This window comes from Arvicanthis niloticus, chromosome 16 (assembly GCF_011762505.2).
Source record: "Arvicanthis niloticus isolate mArvNil1 chromosome 16, mArvNil1.pat.X, whole genome shotgun sequence".
Classification (NCBI taxonomy): Eukaryota; Metazoa; Chordata; class Mammalia; order Rodentia; family Muridae; genus Arvicanthis; species Arvicanthis niloticus.
The window spans coordinates 5165071-5185808 of NC_047673.1; the positions used below are offsets into that span (position 1 = coordinate 5165071).

Sequence of the window (20738 nt, forward strand, 5' to 3'; positions counted from 1 at the left end):
AAGATCAGTTAGACTTTCCCACTCCTGAAGCTTACTAACACAATCATTACAGTGCAGTTGTAATCCTTACATGCCCTGTGTAGTGCTGATATGTGAGTTATTCTATGTTATCATTAATTTGTCTTCAAGCTATTAAATATATCCAAGTCTTCATAGTACAGCAATAAATATTTATTTAATTAAAGAAACACAACCCTGATTCATTCTTTGACGTAAATGCTGAGATTTGGGTCTCTGTGAAGACAAATTAATTCTGTCTAGCAAATTAATAGATTGTAAGTGATCATTTAACATGGAGTTTCTAGAAGACAAACAAGCTCTTCAAAACTAAGAAGGCTTTTACAGCATCCCAGCATCAGGCAGGACCTTCCTTGTAGGTGATTTCTGTGTTCTTACTGACATCTCTTATGTATCCTTGATGTAAGAACACTGGTCATTTTCTATACCTTGCCTTTTGGAAGACATGGTGGGAATTTTGGATTACTGACACTGTAACACTTATTACACCCATTAACATCTCCCCTACAAGGGAGATCACAGTCATTTCGGGCAATGAACCAACTACTGGATAGTTCTTTTATAGAAGAAGCCACACTGTAGAAGGCTGGGTCATGCGGTCACGTTCCATAGGAGAGACATAGAAAAGACTTTTCAAGGCAACAAAGTACAAAGTAACATTTTAGAAACAAGTATGTAGTGTAGAAAATTTTGAAAATTAAAACAAAACCACTTAGCACCTCTTCTGTATTTTTGTAAAATGTAGCTTTTCCAAATGGTAACTCCACAGATGGATAGTTAGTAGCTATCTCCAGTCCCATCAATCCTTCTGCAAAAGACATAGAAAAACTGCCTTGTGTAAAATCTCTGTAAGAAACCCATGCCTTCAAAAACTGCCTAGAATTAAGCATCAGAGCTCTCTTCTATTGACTTTGAAATCTTGATAACTACAAGGAGATGCCTGTCCCTGATGGTCTCTGGTGCCATGTGAGTCCCTGTATTAGTGTAAACCAGCCATACATTGTTTCAGTCATTCAGTGCCATTCTAGAACATTTTCCTCAACCCAGTGCAAATTTATAGCTGGGGAAAAGAACCTGGGAGCTTCCAGCTACATGCTGGGAATTCTTCCTGTGGACTTTCTGGCAATACCAGCAATGCTTTCTCTACCTGCAGTAGAAACTGACTTGAACAACCTAGACTTGTCCCTGGGTAAAAGAGGAATTTTATTGCATTAGTCGAAGTTGTGCCTCTTAAGTCCCCACCTCTCTCTCTCTCTCTCTCTCTCTCTCTCTCTCTCTCTCTCTCTCTCTCTCTCATCTTGGGAGTTAAAATGCATACTAACTTGCATACAGTTTGGACTTTATTTTTGAATAGTCCACATTCTTGCAATCATATGTATTATATAATATGTATTATATAATATGGCATATCATATAGTCTATTATTCTTTCTGACTATGCATGTATCCTCATACGTACATTCTTGTTGTGAAGATCTATACCATGCATGAGATCTTAGTTGCAGAAAGTGGTGGGATGCTCATAAAGACTTTAAAATAAGATCCTGATGATGATAGAGAGAGGAGAGATGGGTCCTGGGTTCTGTTCCCTGCATCCACATCAAGTGGCTCACAACCGTCTGTAACTTTGCACACACTCTTTGATCTCCATAGGTGCCTCCACATATAAGTTTCATTTCCTATCTATCCATGTAAGGACTTCTGCCAGGATCTTTTTTCTTTCTACAAAATGTATACTTTTCCATCTTTACTTTTTAAAGATTCCTGTTATACCTAAGGACAATCACTCTGGAATACAAACCAGTTCACTGATATAAGAAAACCTTCACCTCCTCTAACTTACATAGTAGCAATTACTGAGCACTGTGGTCCTCCCTTGTCTTTAGTAAGGGTCCTAGTGAGGGTTTCTATGGATGTGATAAACAAACACCATGACCAACTGCAACTACACTTCCATGTCTCAGTTCATCACTGAAGGGAGTCAGGGAAAGAATTCAAACAAGACAGGAACCTGGAGGCAGGAGCTGATGCAGAGACCATGGAGGGGTGCTGCTTACTGGCTTGCTCCTCATGGCTTGCTCAGCCTGGTTTTTTATAGAACTCAGGACCACCAGCCCAGGGATGGCCCCATCTACAATGGACTGGGCGCTTCCCCATCAATCACTAGTCAAGAAAATGCCTATAGTCTATTGTTATTGAGGAATTTTCTTAATTGAGGTTTGCTCTAACTCGTGTCAAGTGACAAAGAGCTAAGCAGCATAGTGAGTGTGTCCAGCTTTGCCTCCTCTCCTGACTCCCCTTGTGAACCTCCTGCATTGGGTAATTACTAAATGGCCAGGGCACCTCTGCCTGTTACCTTTACCAACTGCTGAAAGGACACTTTAATAAGGTGAAGCTAGTCTTGTCTTCCAGCCAGTTAACACCCTGGGCAGCCATACCTCTTGGAACTGTGGAGCTATTCCTGGAATCTTCAGGGTTTCACGTCGTCTACATACCTGCTGGCCTTTGCTTCCACACACTGGTCCTCAAAGGCGTCCCACACACCATCCTGGTTTTTCAACGCCATCTGAGGAGACTTGTCTTTCCAAACAATTCCCACGTACACTTTGAGCACAGCCCCCAAACAAGGGCAGCCTAGATCACTACAGAACAAACTTCTTCAGAGATCTTTTTCCTTCTGTGCATTTTCTACACTTGTAATTTATTATTTATGTCCTTGCTCCTCCCTCCAGCAGACTGAGAACACACGGAGATGAAAGATAACATCTCCTTTTATTTTCTGTTTCTGTCTTTGCATCAAACTACTGACATAAAGCCTGTCAGAGAGTAGAGAAGCTAGGAACACTGTGAACTTCTGAACGTGTTCCTGGCGCTGCTCGTCACATGCTGCCCTCTCTTTTCTGACTGTTACATAGTGATAACTAGCCCAACTTACTCTAACTATCTCTGAAAATCAATCTTCACTGTCAGCTCAATGGGATTTGAAACCTCTAGGCATGCCTGTGAGGGTTTTCCAGAGATTTTTAATTTAAGAGAGAGGAACCGCCATAAGTGGGTGGTTTCATCCAACTGAATAAAAGTTGTTGAAAGAGAAGGGAGACACCTGAGCTCTGGCTTTCCCTCTCCTGGTTGACACCTTGATGCCGTAGACCAAGCTACTGTCACCAGTGCAGCTTCCTTGCCAGCAGTGATTCTGTTCCTCTGCCCTCTGAGGCCAAATGCTTGTTTTAAGCTATCTTTCATCCGTGTTTGGTTATAAGGACCAGAAAAATAAAGAGTCACCAATCAGGAAGCTCTTTCCATTGTTAGCCTGAAATCCTGCTGAATAGCGAATCAGATCACTCTGCCTTCAGCTTCTCCCTTGTGGGGTCTGGTCACTCTGACCTGCCTTTGACAAGAAGCTGCTACATCCACTATATAGGTTTCTTCTACTTCCCGTGTTTCCTCTTAGAGTCCTTTCCTCTGATGTCCCCTTTCTGTTCCTTAATCATCAACCCTAACAAGTATTTGAATTGAGCCTGTCTCTGTCCAAATCTAGAAGATATCACCATAGTCGAGGTCCCTGCTCCTACTCTTCCCAAAATAAATCCTAGTTAACCTTCAGCTCCCTTAACTTTTATCACTGACAGTGTTTTTATTTAGCAAGGCCTACCCAGTAATGTCCACACTTTCCCACCCCCTCTTTTCTCTAGGATGTTTCTCAGGGAAGTTGGCAGAGTGGCCATTGCCACAGAACTCCCTTGAGCTGTGTAACTAAGCACACCTGTGTTACATGCTCAGCTGCAGAGCTGACACTGGGCTAAGTTCTTCACATGAATTGAATGTGTGAGTCTTCGGGTCAGGTGGCTAGTTGTTAGAAGTTTTGAGATCAGGAATATTGTACGATTTGGTTTTTCTGTGAGTAAACTTGCTCCTGTTAGAATATTATGTTCTCATGTAGAGAAATTGATCATTGTCCAAGGCCCAGGAACTCTTAGCCATGGTGTCTTCTAAATGGATTATGTGACACTCTGCCCTCCTGAGCTTGAGAGGCTGAAGACAGCCTCTGCCTCTGCCTCTGCCTCTGCCTCTGCCTCTGCCTCTGCCTCTGCCTCTGCCTCTGCCTCTGCCTCTGCCTCTGCCTCTGCCTCTGCCTCTGCCTCTGCCTCTGCCTCTGCCTCTGCCTCTGCCTCTGCCTCTGCCTCTGCCTCTGCCTCCTCTGCCTCCTCTGCCTCCTCTGCCTCCTCTGCCTCCTCTGCCTCCTCTGCCTCCTCTGCCTCCTCTGCCTCCTCTGCCTCCTCTGCCTCCTCTGCCTCCTCTGCCTCCTCTGCCTCCTCTGCCTCTGCCTCTGCCTCCTCTGCCTCTGCCTCTGCCTCTGCCTCTGCCTCTGCCTCTGCCTCTGCCTCTGCCTCTGCCTCCTCTGCCTCCTCTGCCTCCTCTGCCTCCTCTGCCTCCTCTGCCTCCTCTGCCTCCTCTGCCTCCTCTGCCTCCTCTGCCTCCTCTGCCTCCTCTGCCTCCTCTGCCTCCTCTGCCTCCTCTGCCTCCTCTGCCTCCTCTGCCTCCTCTGCCTCCTCTGCCTCCTCTGCCTCTGCCTCTGCCTCTGCCTCTGCCTCTGCCTCTGCCTCTGCCTCTGCCTCTGCCTCTGCCTCTGCCTCTGCCTCTGCCTCTGCCTCTGCCTCTGCCTCTGCCTCTGCCTCCTCTGCCTCTGCCTCTGCCTCTGCCTCTGCCTCTGCCTCTGCCTCTGCCTCTGCCTCTGCCTCTACCTCTGCCCTCTGCCCTCTGCCCTCTGCCCTCTGCCCTCTGCCCTCTGCCCTCTGCCTCCTCTGCCCTCTGCCCTCTGCCTCTGCCTCTGCCTCCTCTGCCTCCTCTGCCTCTCTGCCTCTCTGCCTCTCTGCCTCTCTGCCTCTCTGCCTCTCTGCCTCTCTGCCTCTCTGCCTCTCTGCCTCTCTGCCTCTCTGCCTCTCTGCCTCTCTGCCTCTCTGCCTCTCTGCCGTCTCTGCCTCTGCCTCTGCCTCTGCCTGCCTCTGCCACTAGTGTACTTGGGCAACATGCAGCCCAAGAGACAGAGCAGGAAGTTTTCGTCTTGTGATGTATTCACTAGCTCTGGAAGATCATTCTAAGTATAGTGTTTTAAGATGTGTTATGATTTCACTCTGCAGATACCTCCCACCAGATAAACAGTGATAATTGTATTTAAATTATTCAGGAAAAGAACACAGAATAAATAATGCCTGTGCAATATAGATATGAAATTCAAGGAAAACACAGGCTATGTCAGAAACACTGAGATCACATGCAAGTTTGCTCAGGTTTTCTGTGCGTCTCAGGCTCCCTGGACCCTACACAGATTCTTCCATCTCCTCAGCTTGATGTGAGAGAGCCATAGCTGCTCTGTGCTGTGGAGCAACTGCTGCTAGAGCATGCTCTGGGCCCGTTGGATTAAGCATTGGGTGTTTCTCACTTGGAGACTGCTGGTTTCCATCTAATTAAAAGACTACAACCATCTGGATTTATTTGAAATACTTATCTTGAAGTAATTTATTTGAAGTAGTCATTGAGATATTGCTTAGTTTTTAAAGGGATAAGTGTCATTTTTTTCCTGCCAATTACCTAATCTCATAGATACCTTAATCTTAAAATCAATGTAAAATAGAAAAAAAAATCACAAGCCCTAAATCTGGGGTCTACCCTGAAGACCTGACTCTATCCCCTGAGAAGGCAGGACCTGAACCCCTTGCCTTTTTATGCCCAAAACAGTCTCACGGGCTTAGGCTTGGGAGCTAAAAAATGCTTGAATATCACTTGAGCCCTTCAAAGTCTTGGGACAAGCAGATCTGACATAAAATTTGGAGATAAGAGAGGTCAGTCAACATGATGGTGGTCTTCAAGGTGTAAGGACTTTGGCACAAGATCTTGTGTGTGTGTGTGTGTGTGTGTGTGTGTGTGTGTGTGTGTGTGTGTGTAACCTGTAGATATGGAACACAAACCCTGATCTGAATGATCCTCTCTTCCTCGAACCATCTCCTCTTTTAACATTGGTTTTGTATCCACGTGGTTTCAGAACTTTGAGCTGATCAGAAAGTGACTACAGTTGATGAGACTGGCCTTTGTCCCACCTCACAGGTTCAGCTCACACCTCCGGCTCCCAGTGATGACCTAGCCACACTCAGTGAGCTTAACGACAGCAGCCTGCTGTATGAAATTCAGAAGCGCTTCGGAAATGACCAGATACATGTGAGTGCCACAGGACTGCCATGCACCCTGTACTCCCACTGTGAACAAATGTTGCAAGTGATGGGTACTGGAAGCTTCTGACCATGGGGATGACTGAGGTTGAGCTTCATAGAGTTCAGTCTCTTCTTGAGGTTCTTAGTCATATTCAGCAAAATCTTAAATTCAGAGTGAAGTGTAAGTTAATACTCTGCACATAAATAGTAGCTCTTAATGCTGTGTTGGGTCTCAGGAACCTGGGACAAATGGCTAGTTGAGGTGTTCATTAACAAATCAAAGCAGATGCTAGCCTGCTCTCCCAGCATCCCTCAATACCCCTGGCCCCCTTCCAGCACTCTTAACCCCACCCCCTACTCCTCTCACCCCCAGGGGCTGGGTTTCACTTCTCTTACCCTGGACTGATCCCTACATAATCCAGCCATTTTGGGTACTCTGATGTCTTGGCCTCTTGGCCCTAGCTGCTCCTCTTAGTCAGGGGCTCCTGTCATGTTTTCCCTCCCTCTCCTCTTCTCATGGTCTGGTCTCCTGGACACATTCAGCCTGGACTCTACCCTCTGCTTTCTCCCTTACATCCACAGTAAGTCTTGTCCAAACTTTAAGAATAGTCATGTCCTCCTCCTCTGGTTTCATTTTCACACTCTTTGTACCTTTTCTGTTGTCCTGACTGAGTAGGAGATCTTTCCAGAATTGGCAAGATCCGTAGATCAACTGCTTATAAATCTCAGTCTGTCTCAGACACCAAAGGCTCTGTGGGCTGTATTAAGTACTGACCCCAATCTACAGGCAGTGTCTCTCTGGGCAATAAACTGTGTAAGATTTCTGTGAAGATGCAAAAAAAAATAATATTTACATGGAGAATGAGTTAAAACTGATTCTAATCCTTTTCTGTATGTTAGCTTTCTAATGACAGTAACAGTGCAGACAACCTGTAGTCTCAAAATCCATCTCCCCTGCCCCGACCCTCCCTCTGCCCCCTCCCATGTGCTGGTTGATTTTGTTCTGTCCCATACAGAGCCCAGGACAATTCAGTCCAAGTGCCTGTGGAGATTTCTGATTATGCCTGAATCTGTCACATTCTCTGATAACACCCATTTAGTCCTAATCTACAGAGAATCTGATTAAGTCATTTTCATGTAAATGTGAAGTCTGAGATTTCCTAGCAAGTAATGAGTTGTCAGGTCCTGATTAACCCTCAAAGCTGCAACCCAGCATCTCAAGGCTTCAATAAACTGCCTGCCACCACAAATATATTTAAAATTAAGCACGTGCATCACAATTGTTGGAACTTTGCCATTGACATAAGTGGTTAAGCCTGACTGCTTTGGTTTCTATTATCTGTCTCCGTGGTGCTTTTGTGATGTGTTTCTGATTTCTTTCTTTCATTTTGATTCTTTTCTTTGTCTTTCATTCTTTTCTTTTTATTTTTCTTTAACTTGTTTTTGTTTGATTGATTTTTGTGTTTTATTTTGTCTTGTATTTTTTTTTTCTATTCAGGATTATAAATCCAGGGTCCAGTACATGCTGCTAGTTCTGTACCATTGGTCTACACTTCTGATCCCTTCTTTGCATTCTATCTGGATAATTGTCTAGGCTGCCCTGGAACTCATAGCCTAAGATGATATTAACCTTGCAATCCTCCTGCTTCAGCCTCCTGAGGGTGTTATACCACGAAGCCAATGGAAAGACTGAGTTGGTTTTTGTTCCTTAATTCCTTTGTCAAGTTTCTCTGTTTCTTAAGCATCTACTCATCCCATCCACAAATGGGCCAACCAGTCCATGCTTTGGCAGCCCTACTTTGTGTACCTGGGGTCAACACCATCTTGGCTCTGACAGCCCTACTCTGTGCTGCTGGGGTCACTATGGTCTCCACCCTCCCTACCCTGGCATCCGCCAACTTGGGAGGTCCTCATTTCTTCATTCTCTGAGCTCACAGTGAACTAGAACATTCTTTGCAGACAGCCAGGATAGCCATAGAGCTCCTCTCAGAAGTCTGTCTTGTTACTTCTCATGGCAGGTAGAACACAGCATTTTCTCTGAGGTTGGGATCATGGCTGAGAAACCAGCTAGTCTCTGCTACAGACAAACCACGAGTGGGCTTCACTGCCTGTCACTCAGTGGGCAATAGCTGCCCTCCTTCCTGCATTGGGAACTTTCCAGGAACTCCTCTCTGTGTTCTAGCATTTTCCTTCTGATTTCTGCAGAACAGAACTTTCTAGAATCCCACTCAAATATGCTTTTATCTCCATGTCTCTCCTTAATTTCCAAACAGCATCATAGAGGGCTCTCCCTTGTAAGAACATGCATCATGGGGTGAGGGGCGGGGTTCTCCTTGTGCTGTGGTTGACATATGGCTCCTGTGTCAGACCCTAGACTTGATGGGGACAGAACCAAGCAGTTGTATTCATTTAGGGCCTGGCCAGTGGTGCTGATGTTAAAGGCCAGGTTCTTTCTATCCACCACCCCATCACAACCACACACAGTCTTTGAAGTAGACGGCCTTCACTATAACCTACTCTATTCAGAATCTCTATCTGGATCATCAGAAATAACATCTGTGCTAAAGGTCATGTCAGTTGTGAACTTGCCACTGAGGTAACTTAAGTCACATCTAAAAGACTGACATGTTATCTAAACATGTAGTGAACTTTTTACTACAGGTCTGCAAAGAGATTGGAATATCAGAGACCCATGTTGGAGTTTACTTTATTGGGACTTTGAGCCAGAGAACGAAGTTGCTTAGTCTGTCCTTGAACTCCTGATTCTCTGTCCCCCATCTCTCACATGCTGGAATTCAATTCACTGTGGCTGCCTTTGTTCGGCCATTTGGTACTTTAATTCAAGCCTGAGATTTGGAGTTTGTGTTTCCTATGGCTTTGTCTTTTTTTTCAATCCAGAATCTCAGAAGATTACTGTTTTATATAAGTGTCAGCCCAGGGTCAAAGGGAACTAAAACAAGCACATACCTTCCCCATATAGAAAGAACTACTTAGGAGATGTCTCCACATTCTAATAATAGGTGTGTTTGGTCTTTGCCCTCTCTTCGATGCTGCCACCCCCCACCACTGCCCTCACAACCCACCTGACCCATGGTGTCCCTGCAGCTGTGTTCTTCTGGCTTCTTAGGCTGTGTCTGACAAGGAAAGCTGTGTCTGACATCTCCCCCAATTCTTCTCTTTTTTCTGATATGGAGTGATGGGACTCAGAGCCTCACAGGTGCTTAGCAGGAGATTCCTCACTGAGCCTTTACCTCATTGCACCCTGCTGAAACAGGGGCTGGCTTAAACTTGGACCCTTCCCACCTCAGCCTACCAAGATGCTTGGATGGCAGGCTCCGTCGAGGTCACTGGTGTGAACACCTGACCAGGCTCACACTCTGCTTCTGCTTGCCTTGGGAATCCCATGACCCCCTTTGCAAGATGCAGTCAGGTGCAACCTGCACCTCTGCCACCAGCTGCGAGTCCTACTTTAACTGCATCATCTCCCCTGTCCTTTACAAAATGGCTGTAATTCCCTTGACTTCCTGTCTGTTCCCAGTCCAGTAGACAGTTATGCCTGCGAGAGTGTGCTACACTCTGTCACTATCTGCATAATGGAATACATGGTCATTCAGGGGAAAGCCAGAGCCCACAGACTCTGTTTCTGGCCCCTTGTGTTTTTGACTATCTGTGCCACAGCTGTCCTGCTGGTCACCTTGAATTAGGATGGCCATGCCAGTGAGTGCATACCACCCCCCTGCTCCCCTAAAATCTGCACACCAATGGCCTCGCTTATAAGGAACTTCCTATGGTGCATTTCCAGTTTCGAGGTTGCTTTCTGTGTTCTATTTTGTGTGGTTTCTGCCGCAGACCCATTACCAGATAACGTCAGTTTTCCTTGTTTAGACTCTGGTGTCTGTCTCCCCTACTGTATACACAAGCACATACACACATATGAACACATATTCTCACCATGCATGCACAATAGCATGTAAGGTTCTTTAAAACAGCATTCATGAGAATGCATCTTAGGTCAAATACGCCTTTTTAACACAAGAGACAGAGGCTAATATGAATTTATCTGTGACAAACAGCTGAGTCTGAGATGGGCTATTAATATTTCAGATGCTGCAGCTGACCTGGTGGTGTGACAGGATTCCTGTTTCCTTTTCTGCATCTCATTTGTTCTGTGATGTGCTCTGCCCATAGCAGCTGGGCCCTGCTCAGGTTCTCCGTGTGTACCATTCCCTGGATGTGAGGCTGGTTGGGGAACTCCCATGTGTCTTCTGCCTGAGTGTGACACACTCATTTGGATATTAGGTTGGTTGGGGGAATTTCCATGTGTCAGCCACAATGGGAAGGAGATGGCTTACAGGTGATGAGGCATGAGCTGGCCAAAGATGCACAGATCAGAACATTGCATGTCTAGAATAAAGGTTGCTAACAGTACCAGAGAGAACAGAGCACACATCACAGACCTTGGTGGGCAGCAGAGAAGCCACTCACCAGTATTCTCTACATAGAAGCTCATGGGACAAGGAAACAGCCTGCAGAGTCAATGCAGAAAGCCCTGGCATGTCTGGCTAGCCCGGGGAGTCCTAACAGCAGTGCTAGACAAACCAGAGCAAGGAAATCCTGACAGCCCCAGGGTCCCTCATGACCCCTTCTCTACCTGCTGCCTCTGTAACCTCTGCTCAGGGGAAGAAGGTCAGGTGGCAGGGCTCCCTTAAGGATCACTTCAGTGGGATAAGGTCATGCAGCGTGTGCAGCAGTGCAGCCTCTGTGCCAGCCTCTCTCTCTCTCTCTCTAAGGGCTCTCCTGTGACAGGCTGCCTACAGTATGCTTTATGTTGCCTGCTCACTACTTGAAAGGTGCTTCTGGAAGAAAGCATGTCCAGACTGTTAAGAGAACAACTCATTAGAACAGTGAGCTGTGGGGTTTCCATTTCCACAGCTGAGAAAACCATGGTCAGAAGGCCCTCTTCAACTCTCAAGATTTATACAGTGTCTCCTTTGAGGACTTCACTGCAATGTTGAATAATGTTTTTATAATTATATTTTTTGCTTATTCCAGCATATGTATTCAGGGGAGAATCTCACATTCCATTAATAATTATCCCAATATAAATTTTCCCCCTCATTGTGGATTGTATATTTAGGGTGTTCACTGTGGGGCTGAATAATGAACTGATGGTAGATCTGCATAGTGAAACACTTGCTCGAGTTAAGAAGATTGACCTCACAGACACTATAAACGGTTGCTCTTTATTCTCTAGTGTGAGCACTTAAACTCTCTCAGCTGTTTCTGTGTGCAGTGGGACTTTGGTCGAATTTCTACCACCCCCACACCACGTCGCTCACTTCCTGTGGGTTTAAATCACTATTCGTTGCTTAGCTTATAAGACGAAACATCTACTGTTTCTCGAATACGTTTTCCAAATGATTCATTGGTCAGATCAGTAATTACCTGAATTTTTCATGGGCTCATTTCAACAGGCATGGATCTTCCTTTGTCACTGTGAGCCCAGGTTTCCTCCTTGAAGCTGTTTGTTTTAGATACTTAATGGTAGATTGATTTATCATGAAAGCATAAAGTTGCCATCTCTTCCCGATTGCTTTGTCAATTCCTCATAATGAAATGCTCTGTTTGCCCCCGGCCTCGCTGCCCAAGCTACACCTCTATGGGTTGACGTACACTCAGCTTTTCAGCTGCTGTTATTTACATATGTCTTGCTTTATCCTTTTACTTTCACATTCCTTTGCTCTTTATATTTTGTGGCATTTTTTTCTCTAACATAGGACACATCTAATGTGTTCATCCAGTCTTTGTCTTTTAGCTGTTGGATTTGGAACACTAATGTTTGTTATAATTACAGACACATGTGGACTTTAATCTACATTTTTAACCTCTATTCCATTTATCCCCAAGCCTTTTTATCTCATTGCTTCAACTTTGTTAATTAAAGTATTTTATTTTGAGCTTTACAAACTCTTTACATCTTCTTTCCCTATATAATGACATAAAATGAACTACCTCATTTTCCTCTTGCTCTGGATTTGTTTATTTTACTTCCATATTGTTTACCCAGACTGATTATCACAAAATCCCTTCACAGTAAATTCTTAGAATCTAACCAATTTTATTGCTTGTGTCCCACAGAACCAAACCTGATGGCTTCATGTAATTTGAGCATGAATTTTATGTTTCTGAAGACTGCTTGAGTCACCTTAAAAATATTCTGATATCATTTTTATTGATTCACCATGTTTTCCATAATTGTTTCTAAGTTTCATAATTTTATTGATTTATGTGGTTCATGAGATATTTGCATCTTTTTGACAGACCTTTATCGGAGACATCTTTTTGCTTGTTAACCCATTCAAAGAGCTCCCAATTTACTCCACTATGGTGAGTATAACACTTCAACCATCGTTTTGAAGTGACATTCATGGGATGTACACATTTGTATTTGCTGACATACAAACCAAAAGAACAACATTTAAAACAAAATTTTCAGAATTGTTCTTACTTGAATTAACATGATGGTCATGTTAATGTGTTTGATGCAACTTTGGGAGTCAAACTTTTTTTTTTTAACCAAAGGTTATCTTTTACACTTAAATATGTAACTCTCTTCTAATGCTTACAAAACAGAATAAATTGAGTAATACAATATATTTCCATTCATCCCTGACTGATTGGTTATCATTTGGTTTAGAGTTCATGGATGAATACTGACTGGTCTATAGATGGATATTGACTGGTGTTTAGTTCGTGGATGGATATTGATGGCTACTAAGGAAAAGCTTGACACTATGTCTGGTTTTGTTGTTGAGTCATATTTCTACAGTGTCTTTTCTAGCTGTACATTTGCAGAGTACATCTTATGCCTGGTAAATGTGTATTGATAATCAACTCATTTCTAAACATCAGTGCCACCTTTGAAACTATCACAGAGATTTGGGAGCCAGAATGAATGGCATCATAGTGATACTGTAGTGCCAGAGAAACGTTAGTGATCCCCCCAAAACCAGTCAGGAGCTGATCTAATGTAACTCACAGCAGGGTCTTTATTCTATTCAAACTAGCTCAACACCCCACCCCCAGCCCACTGCCAGATGCAGGGTGGTTTTGGTGATGGGAGAGCCCAGAATATCTATCAGGGCAAGGCTTTATAGTAAGCTACAAGCAGGGGGTAAGTGTGCAAACATCTAATTGGAAATAGAGCCTTCTCCCTCCTCTTCATGTGAGGACAGAAGTAGATGGGTCTTTGGTCTGCTGTCCCCAGGTGTCCCAGATGTACCTGAGCCCCACAGGCCAGCGCAGCCCCTCGCTGCCACCCCACCTCTTCTCCTGCGCAGAACGAGCCTTCCACAGACTGTTCCAGGAGCGAAGGCCACAGAACATCATCCTCAGGTGAGCCAGCCTGTCACCTTCTCACCTGTCACCAGGACTCAGGCATGTTCCCCTTCCTCACTCAATATGTTTTCAGTCAATCTTTCCAATGATCGCATTTGTCTTGTTAGAAGAGACAGGAAGAGTTCTTTGAGAAGTCGCCCAGTGTAGCAGAGTCCATGGCAACCAACAGCCTGCTATGCACTTCATCCTTGTAGCAGGAACAGCTGGGCTGGCCACCTCTATGCAAACGCTGGGTGTCAGCAAAGCCTTAAAAGCATTTCCTGCAGGCAGACTTAATTGAGGACTGCCTAAGAGACCAAGGGTTGCTGGCACAGACAATGCCAGCCTATCTGGAACTACTGTTTAGAAGAGACACTTTCTTGGAACTAAGGGGTTAGAAGGTATTAAAGGAGCTTGCAGTAGCATTCAAATGAACTTGCTGCAGCATGTCTCCCCTGCTCCCAGTCTGTGTCATTGACTCTGCACCACCTCACCTCTAACCCCAAAGGCAGTAGGTCCAGGGCACAGGCAGCACCTCCTGAAGATTTAAACAGCAACGCAGGGACTCTGCTTTCAAATCTAAGAAACAAGCATGGAGAAAGAGAAGCTTGCTGCACTATTGGGCCTAAGCTGCTGCTCTACATGTGTTCCTCACAGGCTCCAAGTTGCAGCTTTACTCATTTACAAGGTGGACTTTCCTCTGCATGTCTCTCCTATTCACCTCTGCTCCCATTCACGCCGTATGTCCACAGAGGTGGTTCTTCTTGAAAATGTAAGGGAAAACTTCAAACTACAGAAAGACAGTTTACTTGTGAATAAAACTCTTCAAATTAAGATGTGAGGGAAGGGCAGCCAGGAGTCCTCGGGTGGAATCCCACTTAGATAGAGAGAGGATAGAGGGTTAAAATCAGACTTGGGCTTCCATCTCTGGAGAAGCCTTCAGCCTTTCCAGTGTAGGCAGAACTGTTGGCTTTGTTCATGTTTCTCTCTCATGGTGTGTCCTTGCTCAAATAGATACTAAAACACTTTCTTAAAACATTCAACATTTCTTTAGGAAATTATCAAGATGGGTGACAGAGAGATGGCTCTGGAGGCTTGGCTGAGGGGGTGCTACAGTGCCCTGTGCAGAGTCCTGTAGATAGACCTGGCTAGATTTGCTTCACCCCAAATTCTACATCCATTTGCTCAGAGTAACTTTCTCCCCCTAACCCCTCACTAATATCTCATTTGGTCATTTTAAGGCTAATGATACCATATATTTTTGAGGGGGAAATTTATTTCTTCATTTAAGTTACACAAGTCCCCCAAGTCCTCATAAGAAGACAAACCGAGACTGAATCCGACTTGGAAACAATTAGGAGTGACTTAGTCAGTCTGACCCTTCTTTTTAAGCTATGCACCACAGCATGGTCTCCATGTGGAACAGGATGATGAGGGAGAAGGCTCCAGCCTTTTTACCCTCGCTGTCAAGCCCAGAGAAGCTCAGCTGAAGTTATGTGCACTCACTGTTTCTCGTGTGCCACAAAAGTAGTGTAAACAGAGGGTAGCCTGTACTATAGTCATCAGAGGCTCAATATAACCTCGGGCTCAGGAAACGCTGAAGAAAGGGAGGCAGAAAGAATGTAAGAGCCAGAGGGGATGGAGAACTCAAAGACAATAAAGATATCTAAATAAACATGATCAATGCTCACATGAACTCACAAGCACCAAGGCAGCATGCAGCCGGCCTGCACGGGTCTGCCCAGGTCCTCTGAGTATATATTATGACTTCCAGTTTAATGTGTTTATGGGAGTCTTGTGTGTGCAGATGAGTGGGTGTCTGATTCTCATGCCTTCTCTTGGGCTCGTTTTCTTCTGTTGGTTTTTCCTGACCAACTTCAATGTGTTAGTTTTTCTTTTTCTTTTTTTTTTTTTAGAGCTTTTCTTATTTTGTTTTATTATTACCCCTTAGAAGTTTTTTCTTTTTCTAATGGGAGAGAGAAAGGGAGTGGATCTGGATCACACTGGAGGTGGGGAGAAACTGGGAGGAACAGAAGGAAGGGAAACTGTAATCAGTATATAGTATGTTAGAGGAAAAAAATATTTCAATAAAAAGGGGAAAAGTTGAACATCTCCAGAATAGATATTCCATAAATTAGCACCGGGTAAGACATCATTTTTAGTTTGCCTTACAAACTCTATTTTAATGTCACATCTTAAAGTTGGTGACTTGTTTTGGTCCCTGTAGCTTCTATGAATCAGGGTGATGGAGCAAAGAAGAGGGGACCATTCGTCAAGTTGAGAGTTCAATTATTAACATTTCAACATTTTTTTTTAGCAAGTGCACTTTAATCAATTAATTAAAATCTGGCTCACACTTCAGCCACAGGAGGACAGGTGCCAGGTGGTCCTCTGGAATTCTGACATCCAACACCCACTGACAAGACAGGACTCCTGCTGATTTGGTGTTTAGGACAAACCTATCCAATTGACAAAAGCATGTCCCATCAATTCCCTGACAGCACCATGCCTCCCTCCATCCCTGGGTCTGAGAATCTTCTCTGGCTCTTTTTTTTTTTTTTTTTTTTTTCCTCTTCTAAGCCGGTAAGTTTGTGTTTTCTCCCATTTTCTCTCAGCGGAGAAAGAGGGTCAGGGAAGACCCAAGCCAGCAAGCAGATCATGAAACACCTGACCAGCAGAGCCAGCTCCAGCTGCACCATGTTTGACTCCAGATTCAAGCATGTAAGTGGCTTCTGGGCTGGTGGATATGGGAGTGAGAGGATAGAGCCAAGAGCAAGGTCATTTGCAAATACAGGGGACATCACCATGGTCAAACCATGGTCAAAGACTGTGAGTGAAAAGAAAAGATCTCTGTGTGTTTGCACAGAATGCCGCTGATACTTCTGCTGGGAATTGCCCGAAAAGCATCTCTGGCACAATCTTCAGAGCAAACTATAAGCCTGCAATGTTTTTATTTTTAAAAAGAAGTGGCCACAGTAAACATGGATGATTTTAATCTACAGCTATTTATTAAGCCTGCACACTCTTCAGCAACACAGCGGTCCATTCTACAGCTCTAATGTAACAGTTGGAGTTGACTTGAGAAGACTGGCAAGCCTCTATTCAAATATGCTAACATACCAGCGGCTGATACTCCCAAATGAAAGCATGAATAAATCAGCATGGTTATAAGATAAACGCTGGTTAACTAATGGAAATAACAGAATCTATTGACTTAATTGGAGTGACAGGGAACAATAGTCTCCCCTCTACATCACCACCTAAGATAATCATCTATTAAAATGATCGTCGTCGAGAGAGAACGAACGGGCTTGGCAATTTCTAAAATGCACTCTGATCACTTTATGCAAATTGGCTTTGTTATTTAGTTTAAGTGACTACTTTTCAATTCCTGTTGAGTTAGCTGGGTGTAACTCTCCCAAGTCTGCTGGCACTGGGGGGAAATCAAGCCCCTGGCTCCATGCAGATTTCAAGTGAAATGCCTTCTTTGTTTTCCTCATTCCTCATGATATGTTTAAATTCCATCCTAACTGTGCATTTCTCTACGTTACATATCATCCACACAAATATCGTTGTCTAAGTTCATGAAGCCCAGTGCAGGTTCAGCAGAGCATCCCGGGGAATAAACAGGGATTTATGCAAGCGTCAGATAAATTTGTGAACTAATTGTAAACCTGTATGACATTACAGCGCATCTGTAAAATTCAGTAGCTACTAAATTCTGTATGGGATGAAGATTTGGCTAGCAGAACAGAGTCAGTGGATCGAGCACCCTTGGTGCACACAGCTATTAAGCAATGGGGTTGGAATTGAGAGCCAGCTACATTGAGAGGAAACTCTCAGGTGAAGACAGGTGAGCTATCCTGAGAGGCTGATTGTGAACACTCGGTGGGAGACCTCTCACTGGCTGACGGGCAGAGAGCTGCACCTGGGCCTGGGACATGACCAACAAACCAGGGGAAGGCTGGTGGTATCTAAAGCAGACTGTTGTGTGATGGAAGTCAGCGTCTTGTTCAGTTAGCAAAGATTATACACGTGAAAGGAAGCTAGAGAGATAAACGTGAGAGTGGATGGGAGGCATCTCTAATGACTGTCACTCTAGGGTAATGAAGGAACCTCCTGAAATTAACACCATGACAGCCTTCTCAAAGCCACATGCAGCCACCCCCATAAGATTAAGGGGGTGTGAGTCTGAGAGGTCCATGACCTCTCAGTTCATGTTCCTGGGAGATGGTGCTCACAAGAACCAGGAGGAAGAAATGAAGACAAAGACATAGCTGGGTCTGAAAGACCCTAAGGACGGTGGGGCGCCGAGGACCAAATGTGAGCTTGCTCCCTGTACCCAGGTCTGTGACCACATGGCAAAGATGTTCCAGACCCAGTCTTGCAGGGCATCCCCTTGCTGTGAGAGGCCTCCCATGTGTTTGCTGTGCTCCATGTGCTTAATGGCAGGTGGAGTCCAATTTCAGAGGTATTGCTCTCCCACCCTAAGTCTGCGAGCAGCTAAGCCCCCAACCCTGCTTTGTGTCTAACCCCTATATCTGAATCTTGATGATCAGAGGCAGGGCCTTTCCATGTCATTGGATTTATTGAAGCAGAAAAACCACGTTTTTGAAAGAAATTGCCTGGGACTTTTGGTCCATTCCATTCCTAATGAGTTTCAGGCTCCTTCAATTCTGTTCCAATGATTTAAATAAATAAGCCTTTACTAAGAAGTCCCTTTGCAGAGGGGAGTGACAGGCTACATTTGATTAATGGATGTGTGGATATTCATTCAGGAGCCCCCAGACCTTTATTTCTAGGAAATAAAACAATATAATTAGTTACTTTCACAGCACATAGTCATTTTAACTATAAAATTTATACCACACAGTATAAATGGGGAAAAAAATCAGGTCAATAAAGTTTTAATCAGTAAACATTGAGGGCTCAAGTAGGTATTTTTTCTATATATTTTATTTAAATTTTTATGGCTATGTGCTCTTCTCATAATCACGTTTCAGAGTCAAGGGAGGCAGTAGAATATACCAATTTTGGGTTTTCTCAGCATTTCTCCTAATACAGCTATTTAGCGCCACCTATTGGCTAACTAGCTTAAAAAGAAGAAACTAGCTGGCAGTTTCAAGCTTGGCACCGTCATCTGGAAGAACGCGGCACTGTGTGCATTGAAACAGTCTTAAGATTTACATTTTTCAAATGGCTTTAGCTTTACATTAGTGTCACATGTCTTCATTGCTAATCCAAGACAAATTGGATGAAGTTAGCACAAGGCTAGGATTCAGTGTGTGACTCTGTAGCCGATACCTTGGTTCAAATCCCAGCTAGGACATTTGGAGTCAATGATCCTGACAGTTGGTGATTCTATTTCCATGATGGGAAAGTAGAGATTCTGATGGTGAAGTTTGAAAACCATCACAGGCACGCACGTATTTACACAGACACCTCATGTTAGATGTGGGTAGGCACAAAGTAAGCACAGCAGATGTGTGTCTGCAGTCAGTCACTGATGGAAAGAGAATCATTATTGGTCATACATGGGTCTGCTCTGTGGCTGGCACAAAGCTGAGTGCTTTACACACAAGACACAGAAAGCACACAAAAGTTATCCTGTGTTAGAGTGAAGCAGAATGGGGTGGGCAGTTGAAGGGACTTGTTCCCCGCTTTGAAGTGTGTTGTTTGCTAACCTAAGATAGGGAGGCAGCTACAAAAAACACTGGATGTAATCAGATAATTACTGCTCCACACTTCCTGTCTGGACACACATCACCCATCATTCATGATATTCTTTCTTATAAAATAATAAACCATCACTTTATTGTCAAATACAATACAGAAATGCCTCAAATCTAAAATATTTTTAAAATAAATCTGATTTTATGGCTTTTAAAAATAATTATTTTACAGTATGTTTATTCAGTGAGAAGGAATCGCACTATTAATTTTAACATATCCATAGTTACCTATTCTATGTAATTTTTTAAGATCACTACAATTATTGGACTGGCAGTTGTGTCATGCCTGCGATCAATTTGTTTTGGGTTGTATTAATTTTCAAGCCCAAATCATAGCATTTTGTAAAGATTGAATGTGTCTTCAGAAACCTAAGCTTCAAGTCAGATAGTTGTACACATTTCATTATTATGTTTAACATTTTTGATTTGTGGTTGCGATCAAAGTGTCACTTTATAGTAGTCAATTATGCAGAATGTCTCTCAAATTAATAAATGCCTAAATATAGCAAATGCTAAAAACACTTAAGAAATGTACCAAATACATTTGTTTAAAATGAATAATGATTATCTCAAGATAATGTTATAAATTAAAGGGTGTATGATGAGGACCCATTCAATCAGTAGAGTGGCCTTTTGCCACCTGGTGGCTACTTGGAAGCTGGATTTAAGATAGTTGTAGATTTTTTTATTATTATTATTATCAAATCATAATTTTTACTTTTTAACACAGGGGTTATAAACACAAAAATGCAGGATGTGGGGAAGGAGATAGCGCAGGAGCATAGGTATTCAGGGGGAGTACAGATCTTTCAGAACAGAGTGTCAGCTGGATAAAGGTTCAGGGGACAGGTCACTATGACTCTGCCTATGATTCACTTGTCCTTATCTAAGTTGGTACTATCCACCAAGGCTGCCTATTTACAAGGTCTATGACTACTCAGGCTGGTAGATTTCCACAGAAGCTGCCTGTTTACGATAGCTTATAGCCCTCTGTTTCAGTGTAGATTCTTAACCAAGAAAGAACTTTCCAGATTTTCATACATTTGGACGCTTACTCAGTTCCTTATTAGTGTCACAGTCAGTTGACGGATGAGAAGTGGATTTTAATTCATGCTCAATATTTGAAGAAACTTGTTTAGATAATATCTCAGATCCCGGGTCCACGCCAAGGGCTTTTCGCTCGAGTTTTAGAACCATGGGCTCTGAACCTTTGAGACAAAACACAAGGTAGTGAGGGGCCATGACAGTGACTTTAATTAGTTGTTTAGTCCCATTTCTGCAAGAGAGGGTGGGTAGCGATGGGCCACAGTGTAGCCAGGAAGGGGGTTAGCAGGCCTGAGTGTTGAAGCACGTGTAAGCTTGCCCAGGGATTAGGAAGGACTCAGGTTTCTGCCATTTCTAGTTCC

At 43.8% G+C, this 20738-nt stretch overlaps 1 protein-coding gene across 2 annotated transcripts in view; it reads left to right on the top strand.

Moving 5' to 3' along the window:
* Positions 1-20738, top strand: part of Myo16 (myosin XVI) — a 482119-nt gene that overhangs the window by 222815 nt on the left and 238566 nt on the right. For both annotated transcript variants that reach the window (XM_076913797.1, XM_034520363.2), the window contains exons 11-14: positions 6120-6230; positions 12545-12610; positions 13491-13618; positions 16216-16321. In XM_076913797.1, coding sequence (XP_076769912.1) covers positions 6120-6230; positions 12545-12610; positions 13491-13618; positions 16216-16321 — 411 coding nt within the window. The remainder of the gene's footprint in view (positions 1-6119; positions 6231-12544; positions 12611-13490; positions 13619-16215; positions 16322-20738) is intronic.